This window comes from Myotis nattereri, assembly GCF_964212035.1.
Source record: "Myotis nattereri genome assembly, chromosome: 1".
Lineage (NCBI taxonomy): Eukaryota > Metazoa > Chordata > Mammalia > Chiroptera > Vespertilionidae > Myotis > Myotis nattereri.
The window spans coordinates 38,646,725-38,667,292 of NC_138075.1; the positions used below are offsets into that span (position 1 = coordinate 38,646,725).

General features: G+C 38.7%; 1 protein-coding gene and 1 pseudogene across 2 annotated transcripts in view; one reads left to right on the plus strand and one right to left on the minus strand.

Annotated features, from left to right (window-relative positions):
- The window catches only part of DLGAP5 (DLG associated protein 5), a 40,651-nt gene extending 21,481 nt beyond the window's left edge, over window positions 1-19,170 (plus strand). Inside the window, exons 13-19 of the mRNA XM_081112029.1 lie at window positions 1,930-2,028; window positions 4,803-5,022; window positions 7,254-7,446; window positions 11,043-11,103; window positions 11,857-12,103; window positions 13,449-13,498; window positions 18,691-19,170. Coding sequence (XP_080968155.1) covers window positions 1,930-2,028; window positions 4,803-5,022; window positions 7,254-7,446; window positions 11,043-11,103; window positions 11,857-12,103; window positions 13,449-13,498; window positions 18,691-18,831 — 1,011 coding nt within the window. The 3' untranslated portion in view covers window positions 18,832-19,170. The remainder of the gene's footprint in view (window positions 1-1,929; window positions 2,029-4,802; window positions 5,023-7,253; window positions 7,447-11,042; window positions 11,104-11,856; window positions 12,104-13,448; window positions 13,499-18,690) is intronic.
- Window positions 9,152-9,930, minus strand: LOC308527204 (E3 ubiquitin-protein ligase RNF212B-like; annotated as a pseudogene). The gene has a single exon. The product of its transcript is annotated as an E3 ubiquitin-protein ligase RNF212B-like (transcript).
- Window positions 19,171-20,568: the final 1,398 nt, after the last annotated feature.

The window sequence follows — 20,568 nt, forward strand, 5'->3', positions numbered from 1 at the left end:
AAAAAATAATTTAGGGGAGTTATTCGTATATGACATGCTTTATGTAGATTGTGGAGGTTTATAAGACCAAAAATAATGAACAATTTTACCATAATAATTCTTCATTTGAATACTAAATTGAGAATGATTTCATGTAATTTTATATGTCACCAATCCAAGTCACTCAATTTTTTTTGAAGTCTCAGTTCATTAGTTTGTTATATATCAGTGATGGCGAACCTCTGACATGCAAACTCATTTTTTTGGTTGATTTTTCTTTGTTAAATGGCATTTAAATATATAAAATAAATATCAAAAATATAAGTCTTTGTTTTACTATGGTTGCAAATATCAAAAAATTTCTCTATGTGACACAGCACCAGAGTTAAGTTAGGGTTTTTCAAAATGCTGACACGCCGAGCTCAAAAGGTTCGCCATCACTGTTATATATAATACTAGAGGCCCAGTTCACAAAATTTGTGCACGGGAGATGGTGTCCCTCAGCCCGGGCTGCACCCTCTCCAATCTGGGACCCCTCAGGGGATGTCCGACTGCCGGCAGTCTGATATCCCTCTCACAATCTGGGACCACTGGCTCCTAACCACTCGCCTGCCTGCCCGGCTGATCGCCACCTAACCGCTTCCCTGCTGGCCTGATGGCCCCCAACTGCCCTCCCCTGCCGGCCTGATGGCCCCCAACAGCCCTCCCCTGCCGGCCTGATGGTCCCCACTGCCCTCCCCTGCCATCCTGATTGCCCCTAACTGCCTCTGCCTTGGCCCCCACCACCATGGCTTTGTCCAGAAGGAAGTTGGACGTCCAGAAGATGGCCAGTCACCCGGTCTAATTAGCATATTACCCTTTTATTAGTATAGACTAGAGGCCCGGTGCACAAAAATTTGTGCACTCTGGGGGTCCCTCAGCCCAGCCTATGCCCTCTTGCAGTCTGGGACCCCTCAGAGGATGTCCACCTGTTGGCTTAGGCCCACTCCCTGGGGTATCGGGCCAAAGCTGGCAGTCAGACATCCCTCTTGCAGCCCGGCAGCCCTTGGAGGATGTCCACTTGCCATCGGGGAGCAGGCCTAAGCTGCAGTTGGACATCCTTAGCGCTGCTGAGGATGTGGGAGAGGCTCCCACCACCACCGCTGTACTGACAGCTGTCAGCCTGGCTTGTGGCTCAGCAGAGCTCCCCCTGTGGGAGCGCACTGACCACCAGGGGGAGGCTCCTGCATTGAGTGTCTGCCCCCTGGTGGTCAGTGTGTGTCATAGTGACCAGTCATTCCCAGTCTTTCTGCTGTTAGGGTCAGTTTGCATATTACCCTTTTATTATATAGAATAGAGGCCTGGTGCATGGGTGGGGGCCAGGTGGTTTGCCCTGAAGGGTGTCTCGGATCAGGGTGGGGGTCCCGCTGGGTTGCCTGGCCAGTCTGGGTGAGGGGCTGAGGGCTGTTTTCAGGCTGGCCAAGCCCCCTGGCGACAGAAGCTCCCAGCCTCCCCTTTTTTTCTTTTTTCTTTTTTTTATTCTGGGATTTATTTACCTTCTATAATTGAAACTTTGTAGCCTTGAGAGGAGCTCAGAGCCAGCCAGGGCGGGTGGGAGGGAAGCCTCCCGCTCGCCCCAGCTCTGTGGCCATGGCCTGCTGAAAGCAGGTATCTGGAGTTTATTTACCTTCTATAATTGAAACTTTGTTGCTTTGAGTGGAGAGCTCAGAGCCGCCACAGCAAGCAGGAAGCTTGGCTTCCTCCATCATTGGGGCAACCAAGCCTCCTGCTCGCTCCAGCTCTGTGGCTGCCGGCTGCCATCTGGTTGAGTTAATTTGCATATAGTCACTCTGATTGGCTGGTGGGCATGGCTTATGGCGTAGTGAAGGTATGGTCAATTTGCATGTTTGTCTTTTATTAGTGTAGATGGTTAGCATTAAACTGATATGGTTGTGCTTTATTTATTAACAGATAGAAGATGTAAACCAGAAGTTCAATAATCTGACCAAACTTGAGGACTCTGGGTGGCAAAATAATAATAATAATAATATAAGCAAAAAGGTCTTTCGGGTAAGTTTGTGATTTTCTAATATAGACTCTTCTACTTTAGTGAATTTTTATTTCCAAGCTTTAAAAACATTTAGCTTCAGATTTTTCATCATTTTACAAAATGAGTTCCGTATGTTACTTACAATATACTACTTGTCTTTGAAGAAAGAATAAGGAAATGATCAACATAAAATTCAAAACGGTTATCTCTGGAGGGAGAGACGGAGGGGCTGTGATTGAATTAGGGCCCCCTGAGAGCTTCTAAATTGCTAGGTAGTGAATATGTGCACATTTGTTTTAATCTTTAGACTATGCTTATATATTTTCTGTACTAGTAGTAGTAGTAGATAATTTATATTGTACCAAATATTGTTCCAAGTACCTTACATGTATTAACTCATTTAAGCTTCTCAACAATCCTATGAGATGGGCACTATTATTCCCATTTCACAGCTGAGGGATCTGAGGAAAGATTAAATCACTTGTCCAGGTTGTAGCTGGGTTTCTGGCCACATTTTCTCAGTCCAGAATCCTTGTTATCCTTGTTCTTAACCAGTAGGCTATGCCGCCTCTCTGTTATATATACCCTTTGTGTGATATATTTCAAAATGGAAATAATTTTTTAAATAGAAAAGAGGAACAGTGGCTCTTTAGAACATTTACCTTCTTCCATTTACTTTCTTATAAAATTTCCTGTTACTTTTCTCTATAAAATTCTCTATGTGAACATGATAGATTCTGTTCTTAATCTATTTGTAATAATTTTTTTTCAAGTAATATTTTAACTCACAGTTTTTGGTTCAAATGGAAACTTCTCAAACCACCTGGAGCACTGCCAGTTTTTCTTTTAGATTTTAGAAAAATGCCTTTGTTTATAAAATCAGGTTTCTAGGTTGGTTTTTTATTATGCAATGAAATCTAAATAAAAACTCTGTTTTGAATTTGTTAAAGATGTTAAAGTATTGAGAGAACCTTATTATAAAATTGTTGTAGTAATTAAGTCTCATGACAAATACCCTGAGGACAGTGATGAAATAGATTGAATGAATTTCATATCTGCTAAAGAGTGAAGGATGCTTGAATACTTTGAAGCTACTGTGGGTATTTCTTTTTGAGTCATGGAAACATTAATATCAGTGATGTAGATAATAGCTATATGAGTATAGCATTATTCAGAGCCTTGCAGTTCTTCCCCTTATCACCAGATGTCTCTCTCCTTCTACTTTATGTAGGCCACTCTTAAGATTATCAAATAAAATAAAATGAATCTTTTATCTGTACTTTGATACCATTCCCTCCTACTTTTTATTCATTGACTTCTTATTCCATCAGTTAGCTTTGTTTTCTCTTTTTCCCTTTTTCCCCATCGGATTTTAGACATGTTTAGGATCTTATATTTGTTTCCATTTTAAAAAGAAAAAAAACCTAAAGTTGTGTTGTCCACAGCTCCCTCTAGTGATCTGTACCCCTTTTCCCATTTTTCTTGCAATGACAGACAAGCTTCCTTAAAAAGTTGTCCATACTATTTGGGTTCCCGTTTATTTCTCCAACTCACTTCAATTCAGCTTGACCCCTCTTTATGCCTCTAGAACAGATATTACCGAGGTTATTGATCCAGTAGTTGCTGATGTTACCAGACACTTAATTATAAAATGTTCCTTCTGCAGTATTAAACAGCAGTGTACTTGCTTTCTTAAAATTTTATTCTACTGATTTTCTTCCTACCTCTTTAGTTATGTTTGCAAGTTTTTTCTTTTTCATTTATCTCTTCAAAGTTTGTCATATTCAGAATTCCTACCTCAACTCTCTTCTCTCCTTCCATATTCTTCCTATGAAATCCTACCCACCCTGTCATGATTCCCAAAATCGGACCATACTTAGTGCTAAGCTTTATGTATCCTGACTCACTATACCTTAAATCACTGTATCTCAAACTGAAGTCACCTCCACACACACTGATGTTTCCCTGTCTCACAGAATGCTATTATGGTCCCACCAAGATAGAAACCTGATATGTTCTTTGGTTCTTTCCTTTCTCCATTTCACTATCTCCACTCCACACCCATCAAATACACTAAGTCCTCTCAGTTGGGCCTCTTACATATCTCTTCACATTTTTCCATTTCTTCCTCAATTTAACTACCATCATCTTTCCCAGTATCATTGTAGCAGTCTCCTTTCTCCCTTGCTTGTAACCTTCTAGTCTATCTAGCCTATAGTCAGAGTGACCGTTTTAAAATACAAATGCAATAATCTTAATCTCATGATTAAAAATCATCAATAATCTCTGTTCCTTTGTTCTCTGTATAAATGTGGCTCCATAACATGTAAGGGATTTTATAATCTAGCTGTTGTGGATCTCTTGCCAACTCCTCTATGTTTTCTTTTGCTTCTGGTTTTGCAAACATACTATTTTCTCTATCTAGCCCTTCCCTCACATCATTTTTTAGCCTGGCTAACTGTGATTTCCGCCTAAGTGCTACTTCCTGTAAGCCTTTCTTGATGCCTCTGAGACTGATTTAAGTGTTATCCTTATGTTCTCCTATAGCCCTCTGAATTTGTCTCTAACACGACGTTTGTCCTTCTCAGTGTCCTTATTTAGCTCTTCCACCGTGAAGTTATGAACTCCTTGAGAGCAAGAACTTTGTCCTTTACCTTTTGACCCCAGCATTTTTAGCACGCACAAGGAACTTGACAAGTATATGATGAATGTGCGAAATATTTTATATATGCTTTATTTTTTGTGTAAGGTAGTAATGAGTAGCTTTAATAAATTCCATCATTTCTTTTTGCAGAAAAAAGTCGTCTCCGGTATAGCAAGTAAACCAAAACAGGACGATGGTGGAAGAATTGCAGCTAGAAATCGCCTCGCTGCCATAAAAAATGCAATGAGAGAGAGAATTAAGCAGGAAGAACATGCTGAGGCAGCAGCCTCTGTAGTGCCAAAGGAAGTTGATAAAATTGTATTTGATGCTGGCTTTTTCAGAGTTGAAAGTCCCGTTAAATCATTCTCAGGTTAGTTTTTCTGCTGAGACTACTTAAATATTTGGATTGGATGGGAGGTTGTATAAGAAGTGAAAGATAGTTTTCACATGAAGGGATATAAACTCTCTGATTTCTGGAAAATAGACTACATACTCACTCGCAAACGCATGCAAATCACATTTGGATGGGTCCTTTAAGTGTGATATATCTTCTGAAATTGCTTTTATGTTTTCTAAGTGATTTCATATCTGTTATTATTGACCCCCACAATCCTGTGAGGTAGGTTACAGGATCCCAAGAGGTAAGGAACATAATGGGAGCATGAGAAGTTAGGGATTTTCTTAGTTATAAATTGGATTAGAACTTAAATGCAAACGAAACTTAGTCAACAAGCTATCACATTGCTCTAGCTGCGCTTTAAAATGAAACTTATGGGTGGTTTTGGTTTTATTTTCATTTGTATGAAAACTTTGATTTTTTGGGGGACAAGTACGTATACTAATTTCCTAACTTTAAAAAATTCCAGTGAAACCAGTTTTTAGTATTTCAGGAAACAAGTCTTATAACTTTCTAATTGGGTATATTTTTCAATAGCAATTTTTCATAGACTATCTTTATTAGGTTGGATTTATTTATCTTGATTGAATTTATTTATATTAGTTTCAGGTGTACAGCATAGTGATTAGTAATTCTTCGGAGAGTATTGGAGTCTTAACTTGTTTACAGCCCTCTCTAAACAAGTGTAGGGTTGTTGTTGTTTTTTCTTGAATTATTCCTTTGATTTACTCGCTCGTGTTCTCTCTGATCTTTTTCTTCAGTAATACATATTTTTTCTCCTGGTAAAGAGATTACTTTTCTGTTTCTTTCCTGTGCTTGTTTTCTCCTACTTTCTGGATTTCCTCAACTTCATGTGAGCTATGATGTTTTTAATTCCCAATAGTTCTTTCTCATTCTCTGGGTGTTTCATTTTATTACAGCCTGTACTTGTTTCATAACTGCACTATCTTATCTTTCTGCGGGCAGTAATGATAGCTTTTATGTTTCCTTCCCCTGTCGTCAGTGTTTGTTCCAAGATACTTTCATCTGTTGGGTTTTGGTTTCTCTCTCACATTAGAGCAGTGGTTCTCAACCTTGCCTGCACATTAGACTCACCTGGGAATCTTTTTAAAATCCTGATTTCTGGGCCACATCCTCCAGAAATTCTGTTTCTTTGTTACTAATGTTGTGGCCTCACCCCATAACAAAGAAACAGAATTTCCGGAGGATGAGGCCCAGAAATCAGGATTTTAAAAAGATTCCCAGGCGACTCTAATGTGCAGCCAGGGTTGAGAACCACTGGTTTAGAGGCTTTCCTCGGATGCTGGTGATGGCTCACAGCCTGCTCATGGTTGCCGACAGGGTCTGTACTGTGGGTGGTTTAGCTATGCCCTCATGCTGGGAACCTGCAGATCACTGTTTTTGTCTTTTCTCTTGGGCTAGATTCCCTAGAGAACATTCTTTTAGCCTGTTGCCTGGAGAATATAATTCTGGCTGCCAGTCTTTCAGGAGCCATGTTGGGGAGGAAACCTGTGTCTCAAGAGGTTATTTGTAAATACTCACTTAATCCCCTTGTTTTCCATATCGGACCCATCTTTTAGCCTCACCTGTTATCCCTAAGCCAGAGACCCTCTGTTTCCTTTTTGGGGAAAATAAGCCTCCAGTATTTGATATTGGTGGTGGAAGGGGATGATGACAGTTGCCCAGCTGTGCAGAATGAGGAAAGAAACCTGGGCTCTAATTGTTCTTTGAAGTGACTTTGAACCAATCTTGTTTTAGCTCCATCTTTATCTCCACTTCCAGAGAAACTTGAGGCCACCAGCTCTTTTGAGGGGTTGTTTCTCATCTTTCCTGACTAGTTACTTAGGATTTCTTTTCTTGAGTCTACTAAGTAAAATTCCACTCACCCATCTACACCTCAGCTCCCAAAATTTTCTGATTATTGTCTCTTTTTTAGATTCCTTGGTCTTTGTAGCATTCTGCCTTTTAAGTTGATCTCTTCCTGCTTACAGCAGTGGGATGTCGAGATGAAGCAGCGTGTAATGTGTGTGTTCAGTGCTGTCTTTAACTGAAGGTCCTGGGCATTTGACTTTAACAAACATTATTTTACAGGAGAAAGAGAGTACTTGGTAGGGGAGTTGGAAGAATTTTCACTGCCTTCCTAGTTGTAATGAAAAGTGAATGAAAGAACTTTTGGTACTGAGGTGATTTCTCTCATCTTCTAGGACTTTCTATCTCTTCTGAACGTCTTTCTCAAAGACTTAGGACACCTACGTCTGTCAGCAAAGCTGTGTCTGACAGCAGGGCTGCTCTGGGCCTTCTCAGCCAAACTGCGTCACCAGAGCATCCTGGTCCTCGGAGTGCCCGAAGGGAACAGGCTGATGAGAAGACTTTGCTTTCAAATATTCCTGAAAACAGGTAGTTCTTTAATGTGTTATTAAGAGTTTAATAGAGATTAACATGAAATACTATTTCAGATTGTTAACGTGGTAAAATACTAGTATGAAAGACATTTTTAATTTAATTTCACAATGTTCATGTACTTTGAAATAGGGGAAACAAATGAAAGTTACTGTTTTGTTTTGTTTTTAATCCTCACCCGAGGATTTTTTTTCCATTGATTTCTAGAGAGAGTGGAAGGGGAGGGAAGAGGATGGGGAGAGAGAGAGAGAGAGAGAAAGAAAGAGAAGCAGAGACACATCAACATGAGAAAGACACATGGATTGGTTGCCTCTTGAGCGAGCCTGTACAGGGGCTGGGGAACCTGCAACCAAGGTATGTGGCCTTGACTAGGAATAGAACCCTCTACCCTTTGGTCTGTCAGCTGACGCTCTAACCGCGCTGAGAAAAACCGGCCAGGGCAAAAGTTATTGTTCTAATAATAACTAGACATAGAGGAAACGATGGGCAAACAGAAAAAAGTATACCAAATTAGGACAGGGAACAGAATTGTTGCTTGCTAACATTGACAATAGGAGAATATATCCAAAACTAGAAAATGAAATCTAGAACTGAAACATGGTTGATGAGCATATTACCCTCGCCCCCAAGGATGACAAGAAATGTTTCTATAACCTTTGTTTCAAGTTGTAGGAAATAAGAGAACCACATGTCTTGGGGAGAAATGTAATCTTCCTGAAGCACTAGCCTTACATAAGACCTAACCACTTTTCAAGGAGGTAATACAGAGTGTACATCAAGCATGTCAAACTCAAAGGCTAACATGGGCCAAATTATGTTTATGTGGGCCACAAAAAAACAAAACTTTCAATTTTCATAGAAACATAGGTTTATTTTGATAGAGACATGCTGAATACAAAGGGCTGAAATAAATGAGTAATTGTTACCATAAAATAATAGAACATTTTAATAAAAATTAATATTTTTTTCTTGAACATTAACTTACCAGACATTGAATAACTGCACAAATTAATAAGTGTAATGCAAATAAACCTATTTTCCTTGTTCTCTGAAAGGGAAATATTTCCTGTTGCTCATACCAAACAAGTCAGTCCAAGATTAATGATGTGGCAATTGGCTGCTAAAATATTTGCTGCTAGTATTAGTGGAGTGAAATGGTACACCTGTGCATAAGGCATGTAAGGGAAATGAATGCAACACAATTATAGTAATTAGTCATTAGCGAACATTGTAGTTTCTTATTAATAACTAGAGGCTCGGTGCACAAAATTTGTGCACAGGTAGGGTCCATAGGCCTGGCCTGTGATCAGGGCCTGTTGGGGCATTCGGGCTGCCGGCCGGGCCTTCCTTTATTCCGTGCCACCCCCTGGTGGTCAGCGCACATCATAGCGAGTGATCGAACTCTCAGTAGAACTCCTGAGGGGATAATTTACACATTAGGCTTTTATATATGTAGGTTATGTATAACAGGATATTGTAAAAATTAAGTTACGAAATTTTTATTAAAACGTTTCTTACATACCGTTATATTGGCTGAGCCGCAAAAATGTTCGTTGTGGGCTGCATGCGGCCCATGGGCTGCAAATTTGACATGGTTGGTGTACATGGTAAAGATTGATAGGAAGTACAGAATGAAAACAGCCAGGGGCACATTTTCTAAGGCCATCATGCCTAATGGGTATTGAGTGCTACTGTCTGTCCTTCAGCAGTATGTGTAGATCAGACCTTGAAGGTGATCTGTCTGGGAGTGGCCCATGCTTCTCTCCCCGTGGCTAATCCCATCTGTCTTTGTTGGTAGAGTCTGCAGGGCTGGTAGCTGGAAACCAGGAAGCCTCTCTAGTGGGCTTCTACTTTCCCTCTGACCTGAATTGTTGGGGTTGAGTACTTGTATGTGGCCTGAATCCCTGCTATTTAGGGATGGTCTGAAAGAAAAAATCCCCAGTCCAGAGGAGGCAAATGAAGTTCTGTAAGATAGGCCATGAGTGGAAGCTGGTGAAGGGGCTTCAGTATGAGTCTCTGGGAGTGCTCCTTCCCTGAAGGCCTCTGGCTCTTTGTCCCATGCTCCTGCAGCCAGCCACTCTATAAGAGACAGACGCCACTGAGGAGGATGGACTGACCACTTGGCTGCTATGCTGAGAACTGACTGTGTTGGGGAAGTAATGCCCACTGGTCGAGGTGTGGTTGGCCTGCTTCTTTGATACCAACTTGGTGATTCCTTCAGGATGGCCAGAAATTTCTTTAGTTCTCTATTCTCTTTCCTTAAGACTGACAGCTCTTTGTTCTGGCTGGTCACTCCTGCATGGCTGCACGTCCTGCATGGCTGCTTCTAACTTTGTAATTCTGTGCTTACAAAGGTCAATGAGGAGATCTGTTTGTGTTCTTCTGGAAACCCCACACCTGAGAGATGTGACTAAAATGCTACAAAGCTGTCTCCACAGAGTTTTTGAAGTTTATCTTCTCCTGAGGTTTCAGATTATCAGAAAGAGACAGTCATGGTGCAGGTTTTAGAATTTTTAATTTTTGATATAAACCAAAATATATTTAGCTTTTGTGGGGACTAAAATATTTCAGATGTTCTAGAAATATGGGTTATAAAATACCAAATTTATTGTCATTTCTTAAATGCAAGTCATATTACTTTGTATGTTCTGTATTTTATTATCTTGTTCTAAGAAGATCCTTAATTGTATTTAAGTGATTAGTACAGTTACTCTCTAAAAAATTTTTTGCTTAATTCTCAAAAATAGTCCAGAAAGAAAGTATCTTGCAAATAAATGACTTCTTGCGACGAAGGCAAAGTGAAGTCGAAGATAGAAAAATTGAGTATATTAAAAAAACACAAAAAACCCTACAACTTGCATGAGGTTGAGACAGATATTTTAAATAAAATTGCAAGTTAAGAACTTCAGGATTATGTGCTGTGTATTCTATAACTAACAATAAATGTAGCCAACTCCAGCTATACAATAATTGAGTTGTCGCTTCACCCCTTCTCCTTACCCACTAGAAGTCAGCTTTCTCCTAACCCAGTGGTTCTCAACTTTCCTAATGCCGTGACCCTTTAATACAGTTCCCCATGCTGTGGTGACCCCCAACCATAAAATTATTTTCGTTGCTACTTCATAACTAATTTTGCTAGTGTTATGAATCGTAATGTAAATATCTGATATGCAGGATGTATTTTCATTGTTACAAATTGAACATAAAGTATAGTGATTAATCACATAAACAATATGTAATTATATATGTGCTTTCCGATGGTCTTAGGCGACCCCTGTGAAAGGGTCGTTCGACCCCCAAAGGTTGAGAACTGCTGTCCTAACCTTTCTCTAGTATGTAGCTCTGGATTTGCATGAGGTTCAGAGAGTTGCTGGTGAAATACCAGCATGGAAACAAGCTCATGAGCTTTCTGGGGAAGAATGCATTTGCTTTGTAAGCCCATCCTGTAGTAGCTATAGTCCTAAACTAATCTATTTGCATCAGGCCTGATCTTGGACCAGGTGCCATCTTTGACCATAAAGGATAGTCTCAAACACAGAAGCTTGCAATATGTTTGATTATCTGAGTACAATGCTATTTTTTTCTTTTTTCAGGAACAGCATAGTAGAAGATGCTCAGTGTCCTAGATTACCGGATTTAATTGAAGTAAACCATGTAAGTCCTGCTCTAGTGTACTAGACAGCCCAGCATGTTACTTACTTATATAATTACACATAGTAACTCCATAAACAGCTCCCAGAATTTCTCTTAGAAATCTAAAGTCAGGCCCAGCTGGTATGGTTCAGGTTATGGGCTCGATCCCCAGTGGAGAGTGTAAAAGAGGCAGCTGATCAATGATTCTCTGTCATCATTGATGTTTCTATCCCTCTCCCTTCCTCTTTCAGAAATCAATAAAAACATATTTTAAAAATAAAATAAAATCAGTAATGTTAAATAATAGTTCTTGTTTCAAAGGCCTTTAGCTTCTTTGAGACCATAGTGCCATTTTGTATTTTCCAACTCACATCAAGATTATTTTTGTAAATTGTTTCCTTATAGCATAGCTACATTTGTTTGTTCATGTCTTTATCTGGTTGCTTTTGCAATAGAATGTAGTTGAATAGTTGTGGCAAAGACCCTACAGCTCAAAAAGCCTTTAAAAAAATGTACTATTTGGCACTTCACAGAAAATGTTTGCCAACCTCTGAAGTGAGTACAGATACTTGCGGTATGCTTTCCTTCAATCACACTGCTGCTATAATGTTACCTGAACTCATTATTTAAGAAGAAAATAGTAGGATTTACAGTGTTCTTTAGCCTGTATTCAGAATGTCATCCTTCTGTTTTTATTATTTTTAATAGCAAAATTACTTTTTATAATTGTTTCAATGTTTGATAATTAAATATAATAATCATTTTTATTTCCAGGATGTAAGTAAGATAAACTTCAAGATGGATTGTTTGCCCAGTGAAAGAATGAGCTTGCCTCTACCTGCTGGTGAAGTGGCGTGTGATATTAATACCAGCAAAACAGAAGAAATTTCAGATGTTGTGGAAGGAATGGAACTAAATTCTTCAATGACAACACAGGATGTTTTGATGAGTAGCCCTGAAAAAGATATACCATCACAACATAACATCTCACAGGAAAAAGAGACTAAAATTTTCCAGTCAGGTGAGATCTTTTTAATATATTTAATGAGGCTTTGTTAAATAAATGAAATTGCACTAATGCATAGATTATTGTAAATACCTCTGGTACCAGTTTCTAAAAACAAAGGTTGAAAAATTGGGCAAAGTCGATATTTTATGAGAATTAGTTTGTGTTGTAGTGTGCCATTCTCCACCCACAGCGTTCTGAGGTAAACCTATTAAAAATCAACAGCAGATACTAGTCCACATTGGACATAAGTAGCATTTTTAAGTATATTTTAATTGATGTCAGAGAGGAAGGGGGAAGAAGAGAGAGAGAGATAGAAACATCAATGATGAGAGAGAATCATTGATCAGCTGCCTCTTGCATGCCTTCCACTGGGGATCCAGTCTGCAACCTGGGCATGTGTCCTCACCCGGAATCGAACCATGACCTTCTGGTTCATAGGTAGATGCTCAACCATTGAGCCACACTGGCCAGGCTAGACCTAACTTTTTGGGATCATTCATTATTAATGAAAAGTCAGAATTAGAAAAATTCCTTGAAATGTTTTTTAGTTCTTCTTTCAATGCACATACATCCTCAAGCCTTTCTTCAAAATGCCTTATTTTTCTTCCCTAATGCTTTTATTCCTACCTACTTTGTTGTGATTGTTCTGCAGTAGGAAATGGCTTTTCTATTTTTGGTCCTGGGAGCATGTCTGTGTAGTATCCACTTTCTCCGCCGCCATTTTTAATCCTGGCTCTTGTATTTTTGTTATAATATATGACATTTTCACCTACTATTTACATCTGCTACTCTATGGTGCTGTCGTGGCTGGAGCCTAAGGCAAAATCATCATTACTTTGGCCAAACATTGAATACACTCCAGCTATGTTCTTCTTCTAGCATCTTTTACGTACCTTTACTATTACAAGCATGAGCTTTGTTTATAGAAGATTCTTTAAAATACTAAAATTAAGGATAAGAACTTTATTTAAAAAGTCAAACATATTTTTTAAAAATAGGTTTTTACTGATTTTGGAGAGAGAAAGGGAGAGAGAGAAATATCAGTGATGAGAGAGAATCGTTTATTGGCTGCCTCCTGCACATCCCCTACTGGGGATCGAGCCCACAACCCGGGCATGTGCCCTGACCAGGAATCGAACAGTGATCTCCTGGTTCATGGGTCAATACTTAAGCATTGAGCCACACCGGCTGGGCGAAAGTCAAACACATTTTTTAAAACCTTGTAACATAAGATGACCTATATTTTTGTCTTAGCATTTGATAATATGGAACTTTTCATATTTCTCAGTGCTTTGTTTATTTCTAACTACAAGAATATTCTTTAAAAAGTTAAAAATAATTCTTTTTTGTTTTTCAGTATTATTTGATAATAAAGGTCTTACTACTGAATGCCATCTTCTTGAGTCAGTAAGTTTTTCAACTTAATTTGAAAAGTGTCTTTATGTATTAGATTTGTTTTATAAAAAGAATATTACTCACTTTTTAATTTGTATACAAAGTTTAAAATTTACATCTTTTCATTGTTTTCTTTACTGTGAAATCCATTTGTTAATTTTATCAATGGAAACAAAGTTTTCATGTTTATATACTTTAAAATATAGTAATTTTTAGTATTAAACTGAAGATTTATTTTGCCATATGATTTATGTATCAAATTTCTTATGACAAATTGATTGAATATTTGAGTATCTAATATGTGGCTTGGATTATGATAGGTATTTCTAAGTGATGCAAGAAGAACATAAGGCAAGGTTTCTGCCCATCTGAAGCATGCACTTGGGAAGATAATGTCTGTGTTGCCTTTAGTCATTGGTTATTTTCATCCCATTCCTTTTAGATTACTGTATTTGGAAGCTATTTTATTTGAAAGCTCCATTGGCTTTACTTTTGGTGATCTCTTGCCTCTAAGTCTAGTTCAGACACTAGCCTTTCTGTGAAGTCTTCCTATAAAAGCTCTCATCTCTCCAAGTTAATTAATGTATAGGCACAGGTGCATACAATTGGACACATTTAATCTCTTCTTTTTTTAAAAAAACTATTTATTGTTGAAAGTATTACATGAGTCTCCTTTTTCCCCACATTGACCTCTCCCAGCCCGTTCCTGCCCCCCAGCACAGGCCCTCACCCCCCTATTGTCTGTGTCCATTGGTTATGCTTATGTGCATGCATACAAGTCTTTTGGTGATCTCTTAACCCTCCTCCCACCTTCCCCTTCCTTTCTTTTGAGGTTTGATGGTCTGTTCGATGTTTCTGTGTCTTTGGATCTATTTTTGTTCATCAGTTTATGTTCATTATACTCCACAAATGAGTGAGATCATGTGATACTTACCTTTCTCTGACTGGCTTATTTCTCTTAGCATAATGCCAGGTCCATACATGCTGTTACAAATGGTAAGAGTTCTTTCTTTTTTACAGCAGCATAGTATTCCATTGTGTAGATATACCACAGTTTTTTAATCCACTCACCTGCTGATGGGCATTTAGGCTGTTTCCAAATCTTAGCTATTGTAAAGTGTGCTGCTATGAACATAGGGATGCATATATCCTTTCTGATTGCTATTTTTGATTTCTTGGGATATATTCCTAGAAATGGGGTTACTGGGTCAAATGAGAGTTCCATTTTTTCATTTTTGAGGAAACTCCACTGTTTTCCACAGTGGCTGCACCAGTCTTTATTCCCACTAGCAGTATACAAGGGTTCCTTTTTTTCCACATCCTTGCCAGCAGTTGTCGTTTTTTGATTTGTTGATGATAGCCATTCTAACAAGTGTGAGGTGGTACTTCATTGTTGTTTTGATTTGTATCTCTCAGATGATTAGTGACTTTGAGCATGTTTTCATATGTCTCTTGGCCTTCTGTATGTCCATTTTTGAAAAGTGTATATTTAGGTCCATTGCCCATTTTTTGATTGGGTTGTTTATCTTCCTTTTGTTAAGTTGTATGAGTTCCCTGTAAATTTTGGAGATTAAACCGTTATTGGAGGTAACATGGGCAAATATGTTCTCCCATGCAGAAGGCTCTCTTGTTGTTTTGTTGATGGTTTCTTTTGCTGTGCAGCAGCTTTTTATTTTGATGTAGTCCCATTTGTTTATTTTCTCCTTAGTTTCCACTGTCCTAGGAGATGTTTCGATAAACATATTGCTGCAAGATATGTCTGATATTTTGCTTCCTATGGATTCTTCCAAGATTTTTATGGTTTTCCATCTTAAATTTAAGCCTTTTATCTATTTTGAGTTTATTTTTGTATATAGTGTAAGTGGTGGTCTAGTTTCATTTTTTTTTTGCATGTATCTGACCAATTTTCCCAGCACCGTTTACTGAAGAGACTGTCTTAACTCCATTGTATGCTCTTGGCTCCTTTGTCAAATATTAATTGAACATAATGGCTTAGGTCAATTTCTGGGTTCTCTGTTCTATTCCATTGGTCTATATGTCTGTTCTTGTGCCAGTACCAGGCAGTTTTGAGAACAGTGGCTTTGTAATATAAGTTGACTAGGGTCCGAGTGCATGAAGATTTGTGCACAGGGGGCAGGAAGGGGGTCCCTCAGCCTGACCTGCACCCTCTCCAATCTGGGAGCCCTCAGGGGAACCCTCTCCAATCCAGGAGTTTCTGTCTGTCTTTGCAATCATATGGGCGAATTGTCTGAGACCCCCAACCCAGTTTGGTTTGTTGCTCACAGAATAATAGAGGCATTTTTTTTCTTTGCTTCATTGGTGGAGATTTCCTGGAAGTTTTAGGATATCTTCCCTTTAATGTTTCCTAGACACTCTGATTTTACTTATGTCTCTCACCTTTGCTTTCCCTCCATCCCCCACTGCAACAGTAACTTGCTCCAGGCTCACTTTGCTCTAGTGCAGCGGTTCTCAACCTTCTGGCCCTTTAAATACAGTTCCTCCTGTTGTGACCCAACCATAAAATTATTTTCATTGCTACTTCATAACTGTAATGTTGCTACTGTTATGAATCGTAATGTAAATATCTGATATGCAGGATGGACTTAAGCAACCCCTGTGAAAGGGTCGTTCGACCGCCAAAGGGGTCGCGACCCACAGGTTGAGAACCTCTGCTCTAGTGTCTAGAAGATCCGTCTGCCACCAGAACTACGATTCCCAGCAATCCTGGTGCTCCCTGCACTCTGGGCTTCCGCTTCCGGTCCTGGAGCTACCATCAGAACTACTATTCCCAGAATTCCTGGTGCTCCCCAGGCTGAGAGCAACCGAGAGAGCCACGGCCCGCCAAGCCTCCAGCTCTCCTGCTCTGCTCTCTGCCTGGTGACCGAGGGAGCCACATTCCCCCAAGGGAGTGACCGAGGGAGTGACCTTGGGAGCCATGTCCCCCCAAGCTGCCGGCTCTCCCACTTCTGCTCTCCGCCTAGCGCCTGTGTATGCAGATCAACCCGCCACCTTTGTTGGTTAATTTGCATATTCACTCCTGATTGGCTGGTGAGCATAGCGAAGGGGCAGTCAATTTACATGTTTCTCTTTTATTATATAGGAGGATAGGATAGGATATCTGGTATTGTGATCCCTCCAGCTTTGTTCTTCTTTCTCAAGATTGCTGTGACTATTCGGGGTCTTTTTTTCATTCCATGTGAATTTTTGGAGAGTTTGTTCCAGATCTGTGAAATATGCCATTGGTATTTTATTGGGGATTGTATTGAATCTCTAGATTGCTTTGGGTAGTATGGACATTTTAATCATGTTGATTCTACCAATCCATGAACATGGTATATTCTTCCACTTGTTTATATCTTCCTCTATCTCTTTTTCAACGTCCTGTAGTTTTCCAAGTCCAGGTCTTTTATCTCCTTAATTAAGTTTATTCCTAGGTATCCTAATTTTTTTGTTGTAGTGATAAATGGGATAAAAGTTTCTCTTTCTGTGAGTTCATTATCGGTGTATATAATCTCTTCTTAAGAGAATAATATGAATATATTATATTCTTAACTTACTATAATTTCAGGAATCTATTTCCCTTATTGACTATAAATTCCTCTGTAGGCAGAGCTGTCTGATTTATATACACTGTGGCACAAATAAAAAAGTGCTCTGTTGCCTACTCAGTGTTTACAACATTGTTTTTCAGCCCTATGCTAGATATTTTTATTTCAATGATCTGTAGTAGGTCCTTCATCAAGTGATTTTACTGGGTAGCCAGGGTCAACAACTCTGGTTTACAGCCTTACCTTGAAATTTTCCAGTGCCCACTGCCAAATGGGTCAGGGACCTTAATGAAACAGAATTGAGCAGCCTACCTGAGAAAAAGAGTTCAAAGTAATTGTCATAAAGATGCTCACCAAATTTGCAAGAAGAATTGAGAACATAAAAAGTGCCAAACAGAAATTATAACTGAAATGAAAAATATACTAGAGGGATTCAATAGGAGACTGGATAAAAATTAAGCACAAATCAACAAGCTGAAAGACAAAGCAATGAAACACACCCAGACAGCAGTAAAATGAAAAGGAATTTTTAGAAGTAAAGACACTTTCAGCGACCTCTGGAACAACATCAAGCAGAATGACATTTGCTTTGTAAGGGTCCCAAAAGGAGAAGAGAGGGTCAGAAAAATTATTTGAAGAAATAATCCTAACTGGGAAAGAAAACATATCCAGGTCCAAGAAGCTTAGAGAATTCCAAATAAGATGAATCCAAGGAGAACCACACCAAGACATATTTTAATTAAAATTGCAAAAGTTAAGGAAAAAGAGAGAAAGTTAAATTCATACAGAGAAAAACAACTTATTATGTACAAGGGAATTCAGCAGAAATTTTACAAGCCAGATGGTTCTGATATATTCATAATATGATTCAAATTGTTTCATAATTATACATTACCTTGTTGGTAAATCTTAGTACCTTATACTTTTCCTTATTCTTTTTTCTCCTTGTGAATTCTTTTCTACTTTCATAAATACTAGAAATTATTTTTTAATTTTTTTATATGTTCATCTGTCTGTTTTAGACCAAAAATATTACTTACTCCAGCCTTAGCTGGTTTCACTCAGTGGATAGAGCATTGGCCTGCGGACTGAAGGGTCCTGGGTTTGATTCCAGTCAGGGACACGCACCTCGGTTGCAGGCTCAATCCCCATCCCTGGTTAGGCCAGAGTCTGGTGTTTGCAGAAGTCAACTGATTGATACGTCTCACATGAATGTTTTTCTCTCTCTCTTTCTCCTTTCCTCTCTCTCTAAAAAATCAATCGAAAAATATCCTCAGATGAGGATTAACAAAAATATATAAAAATAGGCCTTCAAGTACAAAGCCTATTAAATGCTGTTATATGGTTAGAGTAGGTTTGTGAAATCTGCATATGACGTAAGATATGGCCTCAATTGTATTCATCATGCAGATGCTGCTGAAGTGCATTTGCCTATTACTAATCACCTTTTTAGGCATGTACTGTTAATAATATACCTTTTCAATTAAAAACTATTTGAAATTAGATCTATTGAAAAGTTGCACAATCATGTTATTAATTAATTTATTGTTTTGTGGAAATGTTATTTATGTTATTTACTATTAACTTGCAATGTTGAAGTCAGTTGGTGAAACTATTAATGGTTCCGTAAGTGACTTCTCTGAATTTATTCTCTAGACGGACCTAAACTGCAGTAATCCATTTACTCCCGTGGAGAGGAGACGTCGAGAGCATGCCAGGCACATTTCCTTTGGTGGTAACCTGATTACCTTTTCACCTCTAAGGGCCCTCAGTGGAGAACAACCAGAAGAACTTTGAATGTAAAAATAATTCCAAACATTTTTCCTGTCATTATCAATACTGTGGGGTATATTCTTAGAATACCAAAAGGTTGAAGACTGTACTTTTGTTTGCTTCTATTCAACCCATTTATATGGTGTCATGTAATATTTTAATATTCAGTGTTCATTCAAGTGTGTTTTAGATATGATACTATTTCTCAAGGGAAGTGGGGATATTTTGTACAACAGCCATGCAGAATAAAAGATATACCACTGCCTTGCCTCTCTTCTTTAAGATGTGTAAACTTAAAGCTTAGAACACTTACTCAGAGCTTATGACTACTCGCTTAATCAAAATATAATACTAAACTTTGACAGAAATATTTGTATCTTTTTCATACTTTATTTTTAGTTTGAACTTTAAATTTGTCAGTGTTGAACAGCTTTGCATATTGATTTTCCAGGGCATACTGAGTTTGTTTGGATGAGCTTTCTGGCTCAGCTGATGTCAGTTTACATGTTATAGTTTCAAATGGTTAACTAGATGCCCATTAAATTCCTGCCTTTCCTGTTTTCCCCTTGACATGAATGACAGGCTTTGAAGGAAATGCCTTATTCCTTTGAAGAAAATTATGTCAATCACTTAATGTGTTTGAAATGTTTTCTCTTTTATAAAAATCTTAGCTAAGATTTGTAGAAGGCAGGGCTGTCAGAATAACAGAGCACCAAGAAGATTCAGAGTAGCTAACGCTTGTACCAGACCAGGGCCCAGTCATTTCTGCCTTCCACTGAGTTGAACAATAAGCAAGAACTTTATGGATAACCCCCCATAAGATTAGGGGTTTTCAAACAAGAAAACACATGTTGTTTTATTGTCAGAGGAAGGGGTATTAGGCTTGTGGGAAAGACAGTATTTATTAAATCCATGCGAGCAGTTGGGAGGCTGTGTAGGGTGCTGACTTAGAAGAATGTTCTCTAAGTGCCTAAAGTTTTACCAAAAGATGAAAATAGCTTTTATTCATTAACAGCCTGTAATTGAACAATTCAAGCAAGACAGGCAGAACAAAGTAGCATATATAAAAGTTAGGGCTTTCCAAGGGCTCAGGAATGAATATGTAAAAGATGTTGGTGCAAAGTAACCAAATTCGTAGAATCTATGGTGGTAAGTTTAGTAAGGTGTACTAGTGAATCATTTAGAAAGCTTTTGCTGCTATGTAATAGTAAAATGAACTCAAACTGGCTTAGCAATAAGGAATGTATTTCATAAGTTGTCAGGGTGATTCTAGGCACTTTATAATTAACAGTTCAATGTTGGCATCAAGAACCAACATTCTGTTGTCTTTGGCACGTGTCTGAGGCTGGGTCCTTTGGGATCATAATGTAGCTGCTAGTGGTAATCAGAGCTATGTCCTTCCCTGTGGTCTAGTCAGGCCAGCTAATGCCACATGTCTGTCTGCAGTAAGACTGAGTAAGTGGGGATTGACTTAAACTAATGATTCCCTACTGAATCTGGGATCATACCTGAATAAAACCACAATTATCAGGACATCGGGAATGGATTTTTATGTTGGCAGCCTTCAGTGTCCCTTACAACCAGATAGTGTTCTTGGGCTATTGGACTCCGGAATTATAAGGTATTAGGAAAATCCTTAAAGACTAAGTGAAAGAAAACTGCTTGGGTAGAACAAGACCCTTTCCAAAATCAAAAGGGAATTTTCATTTATTGAGGACTTACTATATAATGGCCCCTCTGCTACATATTTCTTTTACCATT